Below are 23,287 nucleotides of genomic sequence, written 5' to 3'. Positions count from 1 at the left end.
AGTAACACAGCATTAAGGGCTTTGTCAGACACAGTGCTTTCTTATTGCACATTCCTTCACACTGGGAAGAGCCACACTACACTTTCTGCTGCAATCACAGGGCAAAACTCATCTCTGCCACAGTGCTGTGAAGTTCTTTTATGCCAGGGATGTCCCAGCGCAATACATATCTGTGCATGCAGTGCAGAAGTGCTGTGACTGCATCTTGGCCCCATCCTATGTGAACAGCCAGAGTCAGCCACGTGGTTTCAGGGACAGCTGAAGCAGGCACTTCATACATTCAGAACTGCAATGAAATGAAGGAATTCTCCTTCAAAACCCTCGTGCTTCTAAAAGCAGCTCCACAATCCAGTAGAGAGCATCAATTCCCCACAGTGCATCCCTCTCAGCCATGGGTTCCTGTGCAAAGCAACCTTCCTGAGCAAATCACAGCTTCCAGTCCACAGCAGTTTGGCTGCTTTAAATAAAAACATACACTATAGACATACATGTTGTGTGATGAGCTCACCAAGTTATCACCGCTCTTAAAAAAACCTCAGGCCACGGACTGTGAAACAAATTCACAGATTTAAGCATTAATAAATTAGAAGCAGCTTTAAAAAAATACGGGGGGGAGGGAAGGGAGGAGAGAGAAGGGAATCGCACAGGAGGAGATTTCAAATAAAACTCAGAACATTTAAAATATCTTTACAAACTCCAACATTTCCTCGTAGGAGCAGTCCTCAGTTTCCACTGACTGTGTATTGGTGAGGACAGCCTCCTTTGTACAAAGAGTAAAATCTATTTACAAAACCAGCTTAGCCTTGGGTCAGTGATATTTACAAGCTTGGAGAACAGCACTTTGGCTAGACAGCATGGAACGCGGTTCCCTTTTTGCTTCCTTCTCTTGAGAACAAAAACAAGCCAACAAAAGATTATTTTCCTGCTTTGAGAAATAAAAAGCCTAAAAAATTCCCTGGCCTTGATTTTAAGATGAGTGGTGCTACTCAGAAGATTTGGACCCATAGGGCAAATCACAGCTTGCCGTGTGGATCTGCCACATGCAGTCATTCCACCTCCGACAAATAGAACATATATTTGGTCCCCAAAGCTGCACTAACAGATAGGATGGTGGCTGCACTGAGCATCTTCTAGTTGAAAATAATCATCAATAAAGTCACATACGCCCATCCACCCACTTCCAATGCTTTTTGGTTTGCTAGAGGTGAAAGTTCCTATACAAGGTTGCAGTGATATAAAAAACAAGTCACCAGTGCACATATGGAGACTGAGCTGTCAACATGCAGGGAGAGATCCCAACTTTTCCAAGTGCATTTGACCCGTGGTTCACGTACAAATAATGGAAAGATTGCGTCCTTCTGAAGGCACACGTAGCACAGTTCAGGTGAAGAGGGACGAGCTCAGCCAGGCATCTCTCCTCTTCACCGGTGGAAGGGTGAACTCTTCCTGACACAAATCCCTTGGCCTGTTGTATAGCAGTTATGACTTACGTAGTGCTGGAGCAGTCTCCTCCACAATGGGTTGCACTCCAGGAGGTACCGGTTCCCTGTTGGCACAGGAAGGGAGGCAGTGGTCAAAAGAGGCTCACAGAGAATCATCACCTCTGCTTAACATTGCTAGCAGTGCTGGGTAACTCTGGGGATGTTCCTGTCTGCCAGAGCTCTGTGAAACCACAGCTCCCTTTATAGTTTTGCCACATTTGCAAGCAGTTTCCTTATGCATCACAGCCTACGTCTGCACAATTACTGGGAAACTACGAAGTAAATTCTGTTAGAAGAGAGGACTAGGATGCAAAGTGATGGAAACAGTATGGTCCAAAACAGAAACGAATTATAGATGCTGCACATGAGCTGCACACAATCTCTGCTTTGCTCAAGCGGCCCATATAGCCCAGTTTCAAAATCACAGAGAGCCCAAAGGGCAGAAGAGTGAAGCAAGACAGCCACTTTCTACTAATGTGGACCTTCACCCCTTCCTGCAAATTGTGCTGCTCCCCTGCAGGCTGTGCACACTCCCAGCTCACCCACCTAGAATGCAGAGTCCTTCCTGAGCGCGGGTGATGCCGACGTTGACCTGGTTTGGGTCAGTGACAAAACCCAGGTACTTCTTCTGCCAGCTCTTGGTGGGCTTCCTGTCGATCTCGTGTCGAGGGCAGGAGCGTACGGTTGACAGGATCACGTATCTCCATTCACTTCCTAGAAAGCACAAATGAACCACGTATTTTAGGTGGAAGCATCCGGCCACTCCACACTACACAAGATCCACAACCTGCAAGCGCCAAGTGGTTTTCTCCAGCTCTGGAGGCCCCCCAACTCCTGCTCATTGATCTTAATAACCCTTTCAAGATGTCCTCTCCGTTGAGCCTCCCCCTCCCATCAGTCTCATCCCACTTTGGGCGCTGTGATTTATCACCATCACAAAACACCCAGAAACTGGGTCCATGCACGGCTGCAATTACTCTGCTGTAGGATTTGTCTCGGTGAGAAGTTGCTCCAGCCCTCAGGAGAGGGGAGCAGTGCCTTCCCTCCGGCCCCACCTTGGCTCTTCATGATGGTGCAGACAGTGACGCCGCAGATGCCTTCTTTCAGCAGGCGCTTGTTGATCTCGGACACCTGGGCGTTGTAAGGGCTGAGGATGGCGATGCTCTCCGGCCGGATGGTGCCATCTAGTGTCAGCTGCTTCGCAATCTTCACCTGGAGACACCATGATTCTGCTCACCTGGGAACCTCCAGCAGACCTCCAGCACGTCCCCAAGGCAGCGACGGCGCCCAGCTGTGCTGCTCACCTCTGGGTCTCATTTCCCTACCTCTGACTCTGGCCAGGAGCAGCATGGCACGCTGCAGACACGAGCAGGACCTGCACCCACCCCACCGATGGCCACCCGATCTCAAAATTCACCATTCACAATCCCTCCCAGCACGGCATCCTCCCATTCATAACCCTAGGGCCCTGCTCACCGCCTGCTCCACTTCCTCTGGGTTAGCTTTGGAGTTCTCATTTCCTTCCTCAGTGGAAATCACGAGGCTCTGCTCCTTCCCCTCCACGTGCCCAAAGATGATGGGGCAGCAGCGGTTATTCTTGTGGTATAGGACGCTGAGTTTGCGAAGAAGCTGGGGACACGTCTTCAGGCGATGGTCATAGAACTCCTGCGATGGGAACTCACAGATGTTTTTGTGCTGGCAGAAAAAAAAAAAATCAATAAAATTATACAATGACATTAGGAAAAAAAACGTTCCTAACTGGCAGCATTTTTGGAGCAGGTTTCACCTGCAATTCCACTGTGCTTTACTGGGCAAGTGTATTATCCATTGCTCTGGCAAGGGAAATGGAGAATATCTGTTTTCCAATGGCTTCAGCCAAACCCTGCTGATATTTTCTGCTGCTGCTTGAGGAAAGCCTCACCATGCGGTACTGCGTGTCCAGCATCCACGCCTGCTTCTGGTAGCGCTCAAAAAGAGATGTTTCCATGCCAAGGCTCTTGCAGAAGTCACTGTTGACCACAGGCTTCAGCTGTTTGTGATCCCCAAGCAAAACGACCTGGAACAAATGGTGGATGCTTCAGCTATGAGGGCAGTGGCAATGGTGAAGGTCATCAGCTCTTTGAAAGACTAATTATATTCTGATATTTGTTGCTATTTATTTATGTTACAGTTACAGCAACCTCAAACAAGGACCGTGCTGTATATTATATAAAAACCCTGACCCAGATAATGCAGAGCCTTATTCCCATCTGACAGGAGAAAGACATCACACAGAAAGTCTGTGGAGATCTGCCCTCTCTTCCTGCTATGTTGACAATTTGTACCTGGTTCAGGACATATTTTGATGGCAGTGATGCTCCCCTTACAACAAAGCACCAAAACCACATCCACACAACTTGGTTTCCCTACAGAAAGCCAAATGCAAGATCAAATCCCTCTATCGTGGACGTCATCTTTGCTGGGTCAACTCCATAAAAGACCAATGAACACAATCATGGACACCATTGTGGCTGGGTTGATCCCATCAAAGATCAACAAACCCCACCATTGACTTTTACCCTGTCATGGACCCCCATTACTGCTGGGTTGATCCATCATGGTTGGGTTGACCCCATAAAAGACTGATGAACCCCGTCATGGACTCAACATCATCACGGACTCCATCCTGACTGGTTTGACCCATCATGATTGGGTTGATGCTCTAAAAGTCCACGAACCCCATTATGGAATTATTCCATTGTGGTTGGTTTGACCCCGTAATGGTTGAGGTGATCCCTGAAGTGATTCACTGAAGAAAGGGATCTGACCAAGCAGAGAGGCAAGCAGATGTTACAATTCTCCACCGTAAATTTCAGCCCTACAGGAGGTCTCAACGAGTCCCCTTTATGTGACATGAACAGGTAACACAGCTCATATGTCTGCTGAGAATACTCACATACCTTATGTACCTCTCCGTGCCAAAAGACCTGAATTAGAGTTACGCACCAGTCAAGAAATGACTGCCTGATACAACATCACGGGTACTAACAAAAACAGCCTTAAAACCTGGACAGGCTTGGAAGAGCGTGGTAAGAAGTGGGAGGTGTGTGGAGACTCAAGAGCTCTGAGCAGCCATCCTAAAGACAATGCTCTGGAAAGGACTGACCTTCTCAGCACGTGAATGGCTGACCAAAGGGATGAGGGTCTCGGGTTCGGTGGACATGGCGCACTCATCGATGAGTATCTGCTTGACATTGAGCTTCTCCAGGGAGTTGGCAGATGCAGAGGAGCATGTGCACAAGATGACATCGTGGCATGCCAGTTCATAAGCACGAGCTTCCTTCAGGATACGTTTGTGCCTGGTGATTGATGCAGAAGACACCAGGTTACACACAGTGGAAACATTCCCAGGTTCCTTATGCAGGAACCAGGCAGAGGCTGTACTTCCCTAAATGATTATGGCTCTGTTAACCACCCCAGGACAAGCTGGTGTTCCCAGAAAAGGGCTTGAGGCACACACAGCAGGAAATGCATTTTGTTCTGAACTCGACAGGGCACAGAGTCATGATGGGAGATGGGAGATGCACACACACACACTTGAGACTCTGGGACCAGAAGAACAATAGCATTGAGCAGATGAGATGCTGAGGTACTAACTGTAGCACTAACCCTCAGCTAATTGCTTACCATCATTCTAAATGATGCAGAGCTTATTAGTCTTTTTTAATGTTTTCGCCTGGTCCCTTGGTTTGCATGAACCAGGACAAACCTGCTGACTTTCAGATATCTCTCACCAAGGTCTCCATCTACTCACTTCTTTATTTCTTCTTCTGTTATCTCCTCTCCTGCCCTCACTCGACGGTCAAATTCACAGATCTGGACATGTTTAGGGTTTTCCGGCTGTCGGATCCGATGGTGCAAAATTATCTTGCTAAATAAAAAGACAATATGTAAATATTTTCCTCATGGAGACCCAAGATTCTACAGTGAAGCACGCCACACCTGCCTATGTGGAGAAATCATGTTGGCTGAAGAAGTCACAACCAGATTTGTACACGTTTATAGGCCTATCTCACACTTAGCCCTCGGGAACACAAAATACAGCAGCCACCCTTTGACAGTTGCAAGCAGGAATGAAGTCAGAGACTTTCAGAGCTGTTCAAAAAAGAAGTGAGAAAATCTAGGATATGTTCAACCGCCTGAGTTTCCTGACTAGATAATGGATAGATATAAAGCTTCAATTGAAAAGAAAGAAAGAAAAGACAAAGTGGGTGCTGTTAACAGTGCTGTTCTGCACTGGAAACCAAGGCTGCTCTGGGTTGTTCAGCTGCAGATCCTACCTGAGCTCACGATTTGGCTTTGCATCCCGCAAGGCTTTGCGGGAGAGGTGCCGGCTGCTCCCTGGGTATGGGTACTCCAGCATCTCTATGGCCTCTCCATAAACTCTCAGTGGTTTCAGGCCCTTCATCTTCATCAGTATCTCTGGAGGGAGAGAAAAAGGCTGCTCAGACGGCACTGGGCCAGCCTCTCCTGTCTCCCAGACTCCTGTTCATCTCCCTCCCACCACTACTGCAGGGGCAGAGAACGTGTACTTACCAGCAACAACATCCACAGACTTGTTGGATGGGCCACAATACAAGATGCACCTTTTCCCTTGGGGCTCATCCTCAGCAGGGCATGGCAGTGGCTCCTCCACGGTGGCCTCCTCATTCAGCTTATGGAACCAGTAGACAATGTGAGTTCCAACAACGGTTTTCCCTGTACCTAGAAAAGCAAGAACGCTGCTAAGAATGCTTTAACCACAATACTCTTGCTCTAGATCACTGTCCAAATGATCAGCCACAAATAAAATCCCAGAACCAAGGGGACTGTCCTGAACAGCCTGAGATGATGCCAACCTGCATTGCCTCTGCCTGTCCCAGGGAAAGCAACAGACAAGCTCTCAGCTGCCTTTAAGGACCAAGAACTCAAGAGCTGTCCCCTGCCTTACCTGGTGGGCCTTGGATGAGCGTGAAAGGTTTTCTTAAAGCATTTAGCACAGCCTCGTTCTGACTCTGGTTGAGCTTCCTTTGGCTGCCAGGGAGATCAAAGGATTTTTGCTTCAGGATTTTGGACTTGGTGACTGTTAGAGCAAAGAGACATGAAAACCAGTTTAAAGAAGGCTACTGAAGACAGCACACATGCAATCCAACAGGAGGACGTGCCAGGTTCCAAACAATTGTACACAATTACAAGACCGTCCATATGTAATTCCCATCCCATGCCAAGAGGGTCTACCAAGGAGACTTCTCTGTGTGTCCTACAGATGAAACCCGACCTGCACCTGCTCCAGAAGGAGCCTGCACTCTGTTGGGCCAGCAGCCACCCCAACCCTTTACAGGGAAACCTTCTGGCCTGAAAGCAGAACCCCCATGGCAAAAGCTCGGTGAAGCTCCAGGGCACCTGCCTGGCCAGCAAAGACCATAGTATGAGAATGGAGAATGCCTTCTCTACCTTTTGATGGAGGTTCACAGCCAAGGGCAATGCTTTTAGCAAGCTTGGAGGCATGCTGGAGCCTCCAAATTGCATTTTCTTTCCGTCTGTGAGGGAAAAATAAGAATTATTGAAGTGTAACATAAAATAGTGAAAACAACAATTCAGCTTTGTACAACTGTCTTGTTTGCTCCCTTTTTGCTTTGGTGTTGTATCAAATCCTTCCAGAAAGAACTTGAAATGATTTGCATACGCGTCCTATTGGGCAATTTGTGCTTGTCTGAACAGCTGAGTCTGCAAATACGTGGAGAGGAAGGAGCACAGCTTCTGTCCCAACTCCATTCTATTACGGTCCAACTCTATTTTCTTGGCCTAGCTTCCAATTTGTCCTAAAATTTCAGACATGAAGGAAAGTAAATTCTGCTCCCAAAAAGCTACAGCAGGCACTGATGCAATTAACAGGCAAAGGAAGGCAAATGAGACACTAGCTCTGCTTCAGTATGAGCAGACAACACTTCACAGCAACAAAGGAGAACAACTGGAACATCAGGGAGCAAATCCTGCCCCAGTGCTTCACACTGCCTTTTACTACACACACTGCAGCAATTTAGGAACAGAAGGAACAGATGTGCAGTGAAACCTCAGCATGGCACCTTCCTTTGTATCCCCAGCCTCATCCTCACTGCCAAATGGGAGAACATAAGGCATCCGGAGAACAGATCTGAGAAAAGCCGACTCATCCAAACATCAATGACCCAAGAGCTCAGTTGGAGCTGGGCAGTGACATTTTCAGGCAAAGCAAAGACTGTTTGGGCTGGGCAGAGGAGACCCATGGGAACAGCTACTCTGTCCTACTGCTCTAACTGGAGCATAAGCACACTTACACGTCTGGCAGCATCTTTGGGATGAGCTCCACGGTGAACCTGGCAGAGTCCTGCGAGATTTCCGCAGGGACATTTTCCATAGACATGTAGTTGATGTAAAAATTCAGTGTCTGCTTACTACTCCTGTCTGACTCCTGATCATCACCAAACTCCTCAGTGAGCCCGTGAGCCACCCACGTATACGTATCCGGATCCACCACAAGTTTGTTTTTGGATTTCTCCTTGTGACCCAAGGTCAGCTCCTGGAGGCTGCGGCTAAGGCACTCCTCGTCGCTCTGAAGGCTCCTGAGCTTCAGCCCACCCAGGCGAATGCACAAATAGCAGTGGTTGAAGTCCACCTCAATGGAGCACTCCTCCAGAAAGCTTTTTTTAAGGCAGAAAGTCCCTTGCAGCTGCCCTTTGCTTGTCCTTTGCTTTGCCCAGGATATTTTGACGTCATGGAGGACAATAGAGTCATTTTCAGCCACCGCACACGACGCAGACTCCATGGCGCTCATTGGCATCCACACCTTTCTGTACTCCACAGCATCCTTGTACTTGTCCTTGGATGGCAGCGTGGCGTATGCAGAGAAGCAGTCAATCGCCTTTTCCGTGTGCTGCAGGCAGACGTCAAAACCTGGCGTGACACACCACAGCTGCACAAAGGGCACCAGAAAGCCCCGGAAGACATCAGTGGTGAGCTGGAACTGCAGCGTGTCACCAGCGCTCAGCTCCACCATGACTTCCACGTAGTGCGAGCAATCGCTCTTCCTCACCCAGCCCACACGCCGCCTGTAGAGCTGCTTGCTGTTCTGAAGGAGGGAGGACAGGGCATCAAATTTCTCCTGTCTGATGGCCATGAGTATATCCTGCCACATCTTGGCTTGGAAGAGGGTGACGCTGTGGTCGTAGAGATGGCAGGGCTGCAGGCTGTGCTTCTTCATCGTTTCCACCGAATACATCCTCCTCTTCCACGTCAGCCTAACACTGCTCTTGTCCTGCAGGAACATGGGCTGCTCTATCAGCTGAAGAGCCCTGTAGTTGATTACATGGGGATCAGGAAGGCTCTCTCTATTCAGTGGGAACAGAGCTTTAAAGTACCTGTCCGTTCCTTCGATATCTACTACAAAGGCCATCTTCTGCATGACCTGGCCCTTCAGCTGGGTGGCCATCTGCATGCAGCGGGCTCTCTTCTCGTACATTGTTGCCTTGGAGTTCTTCCTGTTGAAGTCATGACAGAGGAAGTCAATGTCATCTGAAGAACAGGCAATGGGCTTCTTGCGGAGCACAGCATGGAGGTGCCGCTGCACTACGATGTCCATGTATCGGCGGATGGGAGAGGAAGCCCAGGTGTACGAGTCAACCTTCAGGGAGTAATGGCCCACTTTGGACTGGGCAGTGGAGTTGGAGCGACAGAAATAGGAGCGGCCAAGCAGCCTCCTGAACTCCAGGGCAACAGGAGCTAGTTTTGGGTGGATGTCATCAGTAACAACAAGGTCTAGCATCTTCTGGAGGTCAGATTGATGTGCGGCGGACTGCAGGTGCTCCCAGATGGGGCCCAGGAGACAGAACTCTACTTCTTTGGAGGGGGGTTGGCTAGAAGGCTCATCTTTCAGGCGGTGTGAGAGGTGGAGGGACAGAGGAATGATATGGCTGTACTTGTTTTTCATGAGTAAAATCTGTTGAGGGTTTGGCTCACCCTGACACCGGACAGGAGTGACATTTTTTGTGACCTCCTTGTTAGTGAGGAACTCAGCCACAAAGCTGTTGAACATGATCATGAGCTCCTCTATCATCTGGTGGGACCGCCTGTTGCCCGGGGAGCTTCCCTCATCCAGCTGGTCATAGAAGCAGTCCTCCTGCAACCGAGACTTCCTGTGGATCCTGGAGAAGTGATAAGCCACAGTGAGGCAGTCCTCCAGGGTATCAAAACGAAGCGCATCTGCACCTCCCTGGTAGTGGTCCTGAATGCAGAGCTCTGCCTCTTCATAGGATAGCTGCCAGTCCGAGCGGATCACAGAGAGGGTGAAGATTCCATTAGTCACCTTGTCAGTCTTTTTTTCTACGGTGACAAAAAGGGAGATCACACGACGGTCCTTCTGTGGCAGGAGGCTGCAGATGTTGTTGCTAAAGGAGGGTGGGAGCATGTGCACCGGATCCTGCTCAGGAGCGTAGTAGCTCACACCTCGCCTCTTTGCTTCCAGGTCCACAGCACTGCCCTTGGGGATGATGCTAGCCACATCTGCAATGTGGATCCCAATCTCATAGTGATGTTCAAGGCTCCTGACGCTGATAGCATCATCCAGATCCCTCGCACCTTCAGGATCAACAGTGAAGGTCAGGTAACTCCGACAGTCCCTCAGGTTTTCCTTGCTGGGGTTTGGTTTGCTGGAGGTGTTGTATTTGGCTAATTCCTTGGTAACAACAGGTGGGTATTTCCTCTCCAAGCCATACTCTGAGTTGAGAATCCTTAAGCCTTCTTCTGAAGTCAAAGCCACGTGCAAAATCTCAGTTACTATCCCCAAAGGGTAGTAGAAACCTTCCCGCCAGGCGATGATCTGGACAGAGAAGATCTGGCATCTCCTTGTGTCCTGGTTGATCTTCTTCCAGCTGACCACTTTGTACTTCCCATTGACAAGCTTGCGGACAGGAATGACATTAGGTTTCTCTTTCAGCCCCGGGACAAATATTTTGGTGACAGTGGGATCGATGGGTACCATCACCCGGGGATCGAACTCGTCCACTGTGCAGATGAAATTGCGCTCTCTCTCGGCGCGCTTCAGGATGCCCACTACCTTCCCCTGGGGCCGCAGGCCGCTGCTGTCAGCTGTGCTGTTCTCCAGGATTTCCACAAGCACTTCGTCGCCAGTGAAGGCTGTCCCGCAGTGCACTCTGCCTTTGATCTGAATGGTAACGGCAGGAGAGTCATCAAGGGGGAAGGCTGAAGCCTTGTCAAACCTCTCTTTGACCAGCTCACACCTCTTGTACATTTGGGGGTGCATGTGCAGATATTTCTGCATCACCTGAGAAGAGAAGCTGACGTATTCCTGCCTGTCTTCCCACTGATTTGAAGCGTCAGACTTCACATTGAGCAGCCCTTCTTCGGACACTGTTACCAGCACGTTCTTACTCTCATCTAAGAGCTCCTGGAGGATGGGATCGTCGGGATTCATGCTGTCCATCTCAGAGCTCCAGGAATCCGTGTCGCTGTCCTCATCATTGTCCTCTGGGCTCCTCCTGCACCAGCTCTCCTTGTCGCATGCCGCCTGTTTGATCTGGGCCATGGTCAGGTTTGCTGGGGAGATGCTCCCCTTCTCAATGCACTCCTGGATGAAGCGCTTCCACACCCTGCAGCACTGACCGTAGGAGCACAAGGCCACTGCATCTCCCACCACAATGACCTGTGACTGAGCCCTCGTCATGATGGTGTTGAGCACTCTGGCGTCGTTGAAGAACTCAAGGTTGTGGGAGGCTGAGACACGCAGGCTCTCGCTGGTGTGGACTGTGCTGATGATGATGACCCGGAACTCACGGCCTGCACCGAAGGAGACAAGGGAGAAATCACTCAGCATAGGAAAGCTCTCTGGGATTGCAACATCCACAAAGTGGGATGGATGCCACCAAGTGAGGGGTTGGAACGAGATGATCTTTGAGGTCCCTTCCAGCTCAAGCCATTCTATGTTGCTAAGTCACCACCACCCATGCACTGTGAAGGCAGGGGAAAGGCCGGGCACTGAAGCAGTGGCAGTGGCAAGGACAGGGCAGTGCCCCTTTCACAAGTGTCCCTCTATCCGCAAGGACATTGCTGCCAGCACAGCAAATAGCAGACACCAGGAGGCACCCCGTGATTTCTGAGCTAAGAGATGGTAAAGAAAGGGTGTGGAGATCAGGAACACACCCCAGGGGTCAGTTATTCTCACCATGAGGAGTCGTGGCTGTACAATAAAAAACAGTAATAATAAAAACATGACTGAGACGCAAAGAGTCACACAGAGGACAAAACCAGCCCTATCCCTCTCTCATCATCAAGAACAACAGACGACTCCTTCAGAAACTGCTCTGCAGTTATGCTGTGATTGGCACCCACAGGGCATGCTGGTTTCAGTTCCCTTCCATTGGTGTCCCTGGGGGTACTTGGGGCTTCACATGATTCACGCATGCTGACGGCTCTGGGATCGCACTTACAGGGTTCCCACCCTCCTTCCCAGCAACATCCATAAGTTTGAAAGGAGTTGATGGTTGGGTGCAGATTTAATTCAGTGTGAAATCTTATTCACTAAGGCAAGAATGAAATCAAGGAATTGCCAAGCAGACGGGGATGGAAATCAGCCAAAGGATTTCTAGGTTCTCCCTCCTCATCAGCACTATGTGGGTTTCAGCAGCAGGGAGCTGTGGGGAAGGACAGCGGGGCTCTGCTGGCAGCCCCACATCACTCAGCCCAAGAGGCATTTTGCCATGAGTGCTGCCAGGAAAGGCAGAGCATCCTGCCATCCAGCCATGGGTGAGTGCCCATAATGAACCCTTTGTTTCATCACTATCCCTCAAGCATTTCAGCAAGGACAAGATTAAGATGTTCTGCTAACCACCCAGTGTACTTTCTCCCTGCCCATTACACAGTGACTGCAGCTGCAATAGACTCTCCTGTCCACAAACTTGACTGGGAAAGTCCCTAGAAAGCAAGAGACCTCAAAATGCAATCAGAGTTTACTAGCTATTGCACAGGACACAAACCTGGCAAGTTTTCATAGTTTTCTACCACCACATCTGGTAGCTGCTTCTTTCTCAGCTCCTGTCTTATTGCAGAAACCTGGCAAAAAAGAAAGGCACAGCTGAACACACTTTCAGCACAGGAATGCCATCACCTAAGGTACAAGGTCTCTCATCTGTCAGTAAGGTTACAGGACAGCAGTCAGTCAGTGGTGCACACATTCCCCTCCAGCAAGGGAAAACATTCTTGTACGTACCTGAATCCCATGGGAGACCACACAAATCCTCTTCAGATCTTGAACACCCCACTCATGTGGCCACCTCTGATATATCTCCTCCACTTTCTCAATCACTTGTATTATCTCAGAAGCATTGTGCCAAGAAATCATGGCCATATCCCTTTCAGCCACACCAGGAACATGGCAGAACACGAGCGGGTAGATTTCAGGGTGGGGTGGAATGTTCCCACTGGCATGGATAGCATTGCCTTTGCCAACGTAGAAGTGCTTGGAGACAAACTCAATGATGCCTGCAGTGGAACGGTAATTCTCGTTGAAGATGATCCTGCTCTTCACGGCCACTTCATGCTTCTCTTTCTGGTAAAACTGAAAGAGTCTGTTTAACAGGGTGTGATCCGCAGACTGCCCATCCCCAACACAGAACAGCTTTGGGGTTATCTGCATGTGGTCCCCAGCGAGGACGATGCGCGTCTCGAAAGTGGCATAGGAGAGTGGAATCAAAGCTTCGCATTCCAGCATCTGAGCAGCCTCATCGATCATGATGTGGGTGAAGTACCCCGGGGCAACCTTCAGGTTCTTGGATAGCATGGAGGTAGTAATAATGATTTGATGTCGGCCGATCTCCTCCTGTGTGGGGTAGCGGAAGAAGCGCTGGTCTTTAGTGAGGCAGCAGTACATCTGGGTGGTGGGGTCAGTCAGGTTGATGGGGCGGTCAGTGGCTATAATCCTCAAGGGAACAGCCCAGGGATGCCCACTGATCACGTACTTGTGGAAGTACTCCCGGATGTAGATATCAGCAGCACTGAGAAGGAACAAAAGGGGAAACTATCAAGGGACAGCGTTCTCGATGTTCTGACCATGAAGACCATTGTCTTCTTTGATCGCTCACCACCAAGCAGCCAAAATCTCCCCTAGCTTTGGCTAACAACACACTCTGCTCAAGAGATATGCAAAGATGTGCAAAGAAGCCTCTAAGTCCAACCATATTGTGAGAGCATGGTTTAAAATGTGAGTTGGTACTTGAGACTTGGGCATCACTCAGTGCTCACATGGAGAAATCATTTGAAAAGCAACATGTCCAGTAAGATCTGTGACCCTGCTTCTCTAGGTCCAAATCCTACATACGTGGCCCAACACCTCCCCTCTGCTGACCTCCCGGCACCCCAGCCCAGGCAGATGATGACAACAGAAGCTTCAGTGCAACCAGACTGAAACAGGCTAAGATTAGGAGTCACCTGTTCATTATACAATAAAAACCGAGGCAGTAACCTCCTGCACGATGGGTCGTAGACACTCATCTCAGCACAACTGCTCTAATTTTAACAACCTTGGATTCTTTCAAGGCAGACTCAACAGCAATCAGATCTGCATTTCCCTTTCCCTATAATCTTCCTCGAAAAGTCAAAACATTGACATGTGCACAGAGCACTTGCAGGCTCTTTTCCATTTCTTCCTGTACACACTAAAGGCTAGAAAGAAATATGGTCTCACCATCCCCACTGTACAACAAAGCTGCCTCTTTTGCAAACACTTCCACCCATGCCAGGCTTCCTCCTAGCAGGAGGGCAAAGCAGTTTAACACATATTAAATAAAAATGAATTATTTATTTAAACAAGTAATTGAAAAGCAAACTGGAAAAAGGCCAGCTCAGCTCCCCCTCACAGACTCTGGCTCCCTCTCATCACACTGGACGATCAACACCCAGAGCAGGAACCCGGCCACAACTCCGACTGCCTGTTCCCTCACCCCCTGCTAACCTGTTGGTGTGAGTGCAGATCAGCACCCGCGTGTTGGGCTGCCTGATGACCTCCAGGGTGGCCATGGCCAACGTGAACGTCTTGCCTGTGCCGAACGGCCCGTAGATGAGAAGAGGTGGGACCTGCCGCCTGCTGGTTGCCTGGCCAGTGATGAAGGAGATGGCCAACTTCTGTTTGCTGTTCCCTGTCTGTGGCTGTTGGAGGCAGCAGGGGATAGAGCAGCTGGCAACATCAGGTAGGACCAGTTTCTCATCCAACAGGCGATCAACAGCCTGGTGCCACTGCCGGAACAGCAGCTGGTCAATTTGGAACTGGATCTCCACATTGTGGGAAGTTTCTGGCTTTAAGTTCAGCTCTGAGCAACATCTCTTTGGTATCTGTAGCCAGATTGTCTTCTCAGTGGTGGCTTTATTCTCCACGCTAACCTCATAAACTCGATTGTCTACAGGTGGGTCAAGTGCCAGGAAAGCTGTGGGCACGGACCTGTTCAGCAGATATCCCTCATCTGTGTCTGGTGAGAGGTTATAAGGGGTAGGCACTTCAGCAAACAGCTCGCCAGCCTGGGCGATCTTCATCCCCATGGAGAGGTTTTGCATGGTGGAGGTCAGCGAGATGAGGACCCGCAGGTTGAGTCTGGAAGAAAGAAAGAACCAAATGAACAGCAGAGAACTGGCCAATCAGCACATCCCCACTGCAGAGGGGAGATTGCCACCCGCCTCTAGCTAATCCACAGCCATGGGATGAGACAGCCTTTCCCTTCCTATCGCTCCCCAGCAAGCTACCTTGGCAGCTTTCCACCTGTCTGGGAAAGGTCTTACAGACCCATCCCAGAAGAGACGGCAACTTCACAACCAGCACGGCTCCAAGGGCAGGGATAGCAATGGGTTCAACGGGAGGAACCCCTTTGGATCCACACCTGGCACTTACTTGGCAATCAGAGCCTGCTCGGCTTCTTCCTCGCGGAAGAGGAAGCTGTGCATCCTCTCGCGGTAGTTGATGCGGGTGATGACGGCGCTCGCACCGCCCTCCCGCTGGGTGTCCAAGGAAAGAGCAGCAGGCTTGTACTTGGCCAACAGATCCACGTCTTCGCTGGTCCTCACCACGCTGGGAACGATGATGCGATTGCCTCGATTCCACCGCACAAAGTTGACGGTGTGGCCGTTCCTCCTGCCAGTGGGGACGTGCTGGGCAGCCTCCCGCCGGCCCACCCTCACTTTCAGCTTCTTCATGAGGACGGGGCGGCTGCCGAAATCGAACACCACCCACTGCTCGAAGACGCCCAGCGTGCAGCACTCCAAGGAGACTTCCACCTGTGCCACGGGTGGGTTGGATGGCAGCACGGCCACATGCTCGCCCCGGAGGTATTGCAGGCCCCTCGCCAGCCCATTTCCTGACAGGTAGAAGTTGGCTCCGGGTTCTCGCTTCAGCAGCGCCACGTGTTGCAGGGGGTTCTGTCGGGGGGAGACAGAGGACCGTGAGGTCCTCCAGCAGCCATTCCCCCCGAAAGCTGCTGCAGGAACCAACGCCTAGCGTTCATGATATTCACCTCACGCAACCCCACTGAAAATTTCTTTCAGCTTTTAGGTTTTCAGTTTTATGGCACTTAAAATACTCCGCCATAAACTGGAGATCTCTTCAGCTGGAAGAGGAAAATTAGACCCACCCTCTTGCTCCTGACACCTACAAGACCCCGAGCAGGAGCATGGCTGGATCTTCTTAATTTTGACATTACACAGAGATGCTGAGAGCACTACCAACATGTTCTCATTCTTCTAAAAACCCGTTGCACAGAGCTGAGCTTACCTGGGAGTGAACCTTGAACTTCCACTGGTACTTCAGCTGCCTGTCCTCTGAGTGCACATCCAGGGGCTCCTGGCACACCACCTTAATGCCCTCAACATCCTCAGATATCTGTGGGAGAAGCACGAGAAGAGAAGGATGAGGGGAAAAAAAAAAAAACCCATGGATCACACCATGGCAACATTTTCACCTCTTTTCTACCCGTCCCCCACGCAGGACCATCCATAAGTGGTCCTGCTCATCATTCCCAGCCTTGGGAAATGAAAGGCCTCAGGGTAGGCTGTTGGTGCTTGGCTGCTGTTTGGATGGGGTGAAGATGTAGGGATGATGCCTCTCTTTCTGCATCTCACTCAACTATGGTCACTGCCATAGTTGCATGAACTCCCTTCCCAAGCCCAACTCTGGCAACAAGGCCTTTGCAGACCACAGGCTCCCTTCCCACGCCAGATTCTTCTCACACCACACGAGATGTAAGGGGCTACTGCTCCCACCCTGTCGCCCACGACTTACAATCAGCACCTCGTTGGAGCACGTCTGGTATTCAGCAATGAGCCGGTCCTGGTAGGACACCAGGCCTTCCTTTATGGCTTGCTTCTTCTTCTTGGCAACAACCTTCATCCTCTGGATCCACTCCTGCAGCTCCTCGTTGGAGTGAGCCTTGGTACAGCTGTCCCCCATCTCGCACACCTCCGCTCTGTTGGGAGAGAGCCATCCCAGCTGCCACCCTCACCTGGAACCCGCACCTGGAACCCGTGCTGCTGCCCGGCCCCTTACCTGCTGCACAGCTTGAAGGTGCTGAGCCCAGGTGGTGGAGCACGGTGCACCCACTGCACGGAGGTGTCAGCCAACAGCATCTGCGCATGCTCCACGGAGGAGCAGTGGTTCTCAAAGCTGTCCTGCGAACTGAAGGTCACCAGGCACAGGCGGCAGTAGAAGTGCATCGGGGCGGGTGCTGAGGGTTTGCCATTCTCCACGCACGGCTCTGGTGCCGGCAGCAGGTCGGAACGCACCAGGCCGTGCTCCTTCTCAGCCTCCCAGATGGCCATCTCCACGTCGCTGTGAGCGTACTGGCAGCGCTTGTCACCGTGCCGGCACAGCTGTCCCTTGGAGACGAAGTGGCAGTAGCTGAAGGAGACCATGAACTCGGGGCAGGGCCGGATGGCGGTGTACTGCTTCTTGCGGCGGCTGTCGGTCACCACGTGCACCAGCAGCGGGTCCCAGACGCGGTGCAATTCACACAGCTGCCCGTGGCCGCCCGCCGAGATGCGCTGAGGGCAGCCAAAGAAGCAAAGCCTGCAGATCTCCTGGAACTGGCCCCCGAACTCACTCAGGATCTCACTGCAGGCGCTCAGGAGCTCGGTGCTGGAGCTGTCCCCAGACTGCGCATTGGAGTTGTCCCCCTGCTGTGCCAGCAGCACCGCTGCCTTCAGCCGACGCCGCTCCAGGTTGTGCTCCCGCTCGAAGTTCCACACAAGGGCCTCCTCTGGGCTCCAGGCAAAGGTGCACTGGTTGCCATGCTTGCTGCAGCCCAAGCCCAGCCTGTAATACCTGCAGACGGCGTAACGCGCCGGGTTCGGGAAGCCCGGCCGCCGGAACACCTTCCTCCAAGCAACACTATGCCGGCTGCGGCAACGGGCCAGCAGGATCTCATACATGCACTTGTGCTCCACTGGGCGCAGGTGGTAGGTGATCTCATCCTCCCTCACGCTGCACTTGGAGCAGACCAGCAGCAGCTCCAGCTGGCGCTGCAGGCTGCCCAGCGGCACCGCGGGGCCTTTGGCATTCGGCATGGTGGCGGTGCGGGGAAGTTTCTGCGAGGTGGTGCTAGCTGGCTACGTACCCACCGGCCATTGGTGCGAGCCCACAAAGCCTGACAAAGAAACAAGCAACAAGTGACTTAGCAGGAAGCTAAGTTGGGCACTTTGCTGTGCTGGGACACTGCAGTCACGCTTCCTGGCTGAGCAGTAAAACTCGGCCAGAGCCACGCTCACCCACAGCGCCTGAGCACTTGGAGCCTGCTCCCAAAGCACCGAGTGGCCATGGATCTCTGAGAACCACGCGATGCGAGGAGCGAGCTGCCAACCCTCTGGGTGCTGGGGAGGCTGAGCGCAGCCCTCGGATCTTCTGCACACACCGAGGAACTGCCGGCAGCACTGCGCGGCGTGAGTAGGGACCGCGGTAGGCACCGACCTCCACCCGAAGCAGAGCCCGACAATCCCACTTCCTCTTCCCGCTCCCAGCGCCTCCCCCGGCTCTGCACACTCCCAACAGTTTTCCCTTTCTTTTTCCCGCTGTTCCCCTCCCCGGGTCGTGCTCCACCACCATGCTGGAGCAACCCCAGCCCGAGCCCCCAGCCCTCCTCCCCGTGGTTTGCGAGATTAATTAGGATTAATCCACACGGCAACCGCCCTCCTTCCTCCCCGGCCGCAACAGCCGAGGGCAGGAGCCGGGCGCGCTCGGCCAGTAAACATCCGGCTGCAGACATTGTGGCTTCGGTGACTCAGTGCTCCGTGCCACAGGCGGGAGCATCCGCGAGCCGTTTCCTGGGCAACCAGGGGCAGGGAGCATCCCCAGAAAGGATGCCGCGGGGTTTTTGAGGTGCGGCAGCTGGCCGGGACGCGGTGCTCAGGCAGAGTGGGGCAGGATGTGCCACCAAACAGCCACCTGTCCCGTGCTCAGCATCCGCCTTGGGCTCCCAAGCCGCAGCCCCGAAGGCAAAGCTCTCAACCAGAAGGGAAGAACGGCAATGAACGGCCGTGGTCCTACGAACAGCAAAGCAGGAAGCTCAACTCTGTGCTGCTTCAACACGAGTACTTTTCACTGAGGGGTTCACTGAGAATCCTTTGCCCGCCTCTGGGGTGTTGAGGCAGTGGGCAGCAACGGCAGCAGGATGCAGGGCTGCACAAATGGTCCAAACCTACACGGTCTGCAGGGACCATACTGGACTTGTTCATAGAGCATCACCCTCATGCCGTGTCCTGCATGTACCCAGTCCCAAAACCCCACCGAGATGGGGCACACCCTACTGGATGTGCCTCTAGCTCAAGTATTAGGAGCATCCCTGAGGGGAACATGAAGCCAGGGTTGCCCCATTCCCATCCCCAGGGCTCTGCACGGCCCCGCAGCAGTGCCAAACTCCCAGGCAAAGTCAGAGAGCTTCAGCTCCTGCAGGTGAGAACCTTTGGGGTCAGAGGCAGCACTGGAATCCAGGCCAAGGGTGGGATGTCTTAGCATGAAAAAGCCATGGGGAAATATTCTGGCTTTAAAGGGTCAATTTTGCCATTGTTTCTTGGCTTAAGAAAGCATTTGGTTTTCAGCACGCTGACTGTTGGGTCTGCGAGTAGGAGGGAAGAGGAAAGGGAAGTGCATGCCCCTATTAAGGTTTCTGTGTGCCACCAGCATTAAAGCCAAACTCCAGTTTTTTTCCTCTTACAGAACACAGAGGAAAAAAAAGGAGGGGGGTGAGGGGAGCTTTTGAAATCCAAACAGAGTCACAGAGAGATGCAGATCATGAGGGAGCTGAGGGAAGCTCTCCCATAAGGCAGCCCTCCTCACAGTGATAAGGCTTTGATGTCAACAGGGCAAAATCCATGTGGCACAGGGACAGTGGCAGCTGGTCGAGAGGCACATACGTATCCCTGCAACCCGCAGGTTGGATTCGGCGTGTTTTCCAAACAGCCTCTCCTCATACAAGCCTCCAAAAGCATGGTCTGGTGTTAAAGCCACTCATCCCACTGATGGGATCAACGAGCTGCTCCCATCACTTGAAGATGTATTGTGTCCCTGCTGCACACCCAGCACCACCAGCACGAGCATCCTCCTCAGCCCCAGCCGGCCATGCCCTCACCAACACAGATATGTGCATCCGGTCTGAAAACAGACCGAGCCAAGCCAGCACCTCACTGACGGCGTTTCCCCATCTCAGGAGGACACACGCCGTCGGGCAGGGCTGCGTTTCGCTGCCACACCATCGTCCTCCGTGGGGGCCGTTCCCAGTGGGACAACCGCATTTCCCCAGCAACGGTGAGCAGAGGAACGCACCGACGTGGCCGCGCACCCCTCTGCCCTCCCCGCCCTGCCACGCTGGAGAGCAGCCGGGGGAGGAGGGCGGCTTTTTGTCAGACCTTGCCTTCGTTAATTATTGACGGGAGATTAGGCAACGCGCCTCGCCGCCGGGAGCCAAGCGGCGTGAGGCAGAGTGCCGGGGCTGCGCCTCCCCGCAGCAATGAAGGCACCCCGGGGATCCGCTCCCCAAACCCGATTTCCGTCCCTGCCGTGTGACGGCGTAGGACTCGGGGTGCCAACACGGCTCTCCAACCCCGGTGCTTCAAAGTGCCGATGGGGAGAGCAAACCCCGCGTCGCGCACGGCCCCGGTGCACGGCGGCAGCCGCAGCTCTTCGCTTTTGACTTCTCCGAGTTGGAAAAGTTCAGACCGTGCCCCCAAAGCTCCGAAGAGCAGCGGGGAGGGGATTGGGGCCGGGGGCTGCTCGTCTGAAGTGGCACCCAGCGCCCCGCCGGCCGGCAGCTCCACACTGCGTAGCCCAGGACTTTGCACCCCGATTGCGGTCCCCTTCACCCTCATCCCTCCACCCCCCCTTCCGATCCCAGCGATCGATGCTGCGAGCCAAAAGCTCTGGGTGAGCTGTGCGCCGTGCGTTACCCCAGAGCTCCCGGTGCCATTCAGGACCTCACAGCACCCCACGGCCACCCCGGGTCGGGCAGCACCCACACTGCGCCCTGGGCCGTGCTGCATTCCAGGGAGCCCCGTGCCCTGCAGCACCCAGTGAACCCAGTTCCCTCCGGGTCCCGACGCGCCGCGGCACCCCGCGCACCTCACCTCACCCCGCATCACACCCGGCGTTCCCGGACCCGCTCCGCTCTCAACACAGTTACCGCCGGGAATGGTCCTTTGCCACCGCCGATGGTTTCTCTTCTGGGGCCTCCCCGCATTCAAACCGGGGCCAGATTTCGCGGAAATTGCATCACGGCGGCCCCGCCCCGCCCCGCTCCTCCCGCCGGCACCGGGGGGAGCCGACACCGGCAGCGGCACCGGAGAGCGGGGAAGCGGGGGGAGGGGAGGGAAGGGATGCGCGGGGACCGGGCGGCACCGGGGAGCGACGCACCGGGGGGGGGGGGGGTTCAGTGCGCGGTACCGGGCTGGAGCGGCACCGAGGAGGGGCACACCGACACCGGGAGGGGACGCACCTGGGGGTGATGCCCGGGAGCGGCGGGCCCGACAGGCGCTGCCCGGCCCGGACTCCGAACAGGACGGCGGCTTTTCTCCCATTCCCGGTTGGAGTTCCCCGTCCCGTTCTCGCTCCCGAGGGTCGGGGTACTCGGTCCCCCCTCACTGCCCCTCTCCCCGTCCCCGCACCGTCGGAGCCGCTCCCCGCTGCTCACCGCTCCGCTGCCCGTCGACTCCGGCGGAGACCGAAACGAAGGGCGAAGTGCCGCGGGGAGCCCAGCGCTGTAGCTCGGCACGGGGCACGAGCGGACCCGGCGGACTGGGCTTTAAAAGGGCTTCCGGGAGGGGCAGGGTTTACTCCGTTTCCTTTCTGTTTATCATCAGTTTCGTTTTCCATTCCTTTCCCTGACTGAAGAGGTGCAGCCAGCTATGCAAAGTTCGAACCGGAAAAGAATGTATATATAAATATAAATACATATATATATATGTATGTATCAGTCTACCCCCAGCAGTGAGCACACAAGGAGTCAGGAGCAGGCATGCAAGCGTCACCTCCAGGACTCAGCAGCAGTTTGGGGGCTCCTCGTCCTCCAGCCGTGCCCCTCCCCCATCTATCCCAGTTTTATCCCTCCCTTGTCTGCTTTGCCCCTTCTCAATTCACTTGCAGACCCCACCCCGTTAGAGTAGGATGCACAGCTAGTTTGCCCTGCTGGCACTGCCCCCAAAAATGCACAAACCCATGGGAAGGTCAGTGGAACCAGGAGGGTTCCCCACAGCGTGGCAGACCCCAGCAAGCTGCAGGGCTGCAGCTGTGCATTGTGTCACCACCCAAAGGGACAGCACGGGGATGGGCAATGCTCTCAGAGCTCAGCTTTCCCATCTCGTAAAGTTATCTCCATGCCAACATCCAGCACGTTCTGGAAAGTGATCGGGCAGCACTAGGGCTCCTCCAGATGTGAGCAGCTGGGAACAGGGCCCAGGGACAGCAGAGAGCTGGCAGCAGGGTTACGAGTCCTGTTGCAAAGATGCAAACCGTCGTGGGTGAGCTGAAGGAAAGCTCATCTGCGGGTCAAGCAGCAACAGGAAGCGCAGAAGCGAGCAGCAGTGTGTGCAGATGGGGAAGGAGGGGCAGCAGTTCCTGGTGTTTGTCAACAAGGGTGGGCAGACAGGCTATGATGCTCGCTGCCTCCCATCCTCGCAGCGCAGAGCTGGACCTCACCCAACCCAAGCAGTGGGTCACGGCCCATCGGCCATGCGGGCAGCTCTGGTCTGTGCACTGAAATCCCACTCCCTGCCAGCCCCATGGCGTGATGGCAGTGGGGCCGCAGCCGTGGGGCCACGATCTGTGCTGTGATTTGTCAGCAAAGGACGGGCGGCCCAGGATGTGACCCTGCTGTCACCCCGGGGCTGAGAGAGCCTGGTGGTTTCTTCCTCATTGGGAGCACTGTTGGTTCAGGGCAGTGCGGGGTCACCCTGGGGTGGGAACCAATCCTTTTCCCCCATGAAAATGCGACTGTAAGGCTGAGGAAGGCACCATCTGAGCACAGAGCAGGCACGGACACCGTGATGCTGAGCAGCAGTGTTGCTGTGGGCACAAATCCCCCCCCAGTCAGTGCTGAGCCGGGCGTTATCACTCAGCAGTCAAGCACCACAACCACAAAACCCAAACACATCCTCCCTGCACGACGCAGGCAGCGATGGGCTCACACAGAGCACCGAGGGCTCGCTCTTATTTTACGGGTGGGTTATTTCCCATAACACTGCAGCTCTGGGTGTGGGAGCAGGGGAAGACATCGGCTTTC

General features: G+C 53.5%; 1 protein-coding gene across 1 annotated transcript; it reads right to left on the bottom strand.

The window, feature by feature from the left end:
- Positions 1–1,421: 1,421 nt before the first annotated feature.
- On the bottom strand, positions 1,422–18,089 carry HELZ2 (helicase with zinc finger 2; the record flags this gene model as incomplete). The annotated part of the gene is made up of 19 exons (XM_079543382.1): positions 1,422–1,546; positions 2,028–2,195; positions 2,537–2,693; positions 2,958–3,176; positions 3,403–3,537; positions 4,627–4,819; positions 5,275–5,391; positions 5,801–5,942; positions 6,057–6,224; positions 6,451–6,582; positions 6,954–7,039; positions 7,817–11,330; positions 12,527–12,602; positions 12,760–13,543; positions 14,500–15,132; positions 15,427–15,950; positions 16,303–16,410; positions 16,810–16,993; positions 17,074–18,089. 19 exons carry the CDS (start codon positions 18,087–18,089, stop codon positions 1,422–1,424), a joined length of 8,481 nt encoding a protein of 2,826 aa, XP_079399508.1.
- Positions 18,090–23,287: the final 5,198 nt, after the last annotated feature.

Source organism: Tetrao urogallus (genome assembly GCF_951394365.1).
Source record: "Tetrao urogallus genome assembly, chromosome: 16".
Classification (NCBI taxonomy): Eukaryota; Metazoa; Chordata; class Aves; order Galliformes; family Phasianidae; genus Tetrao; species Tetrao urogallus.
Note: the sequence above shows the minus strand (reverse complement) of the source record. Positions and strands in the feature narration are given on the sequence as shown.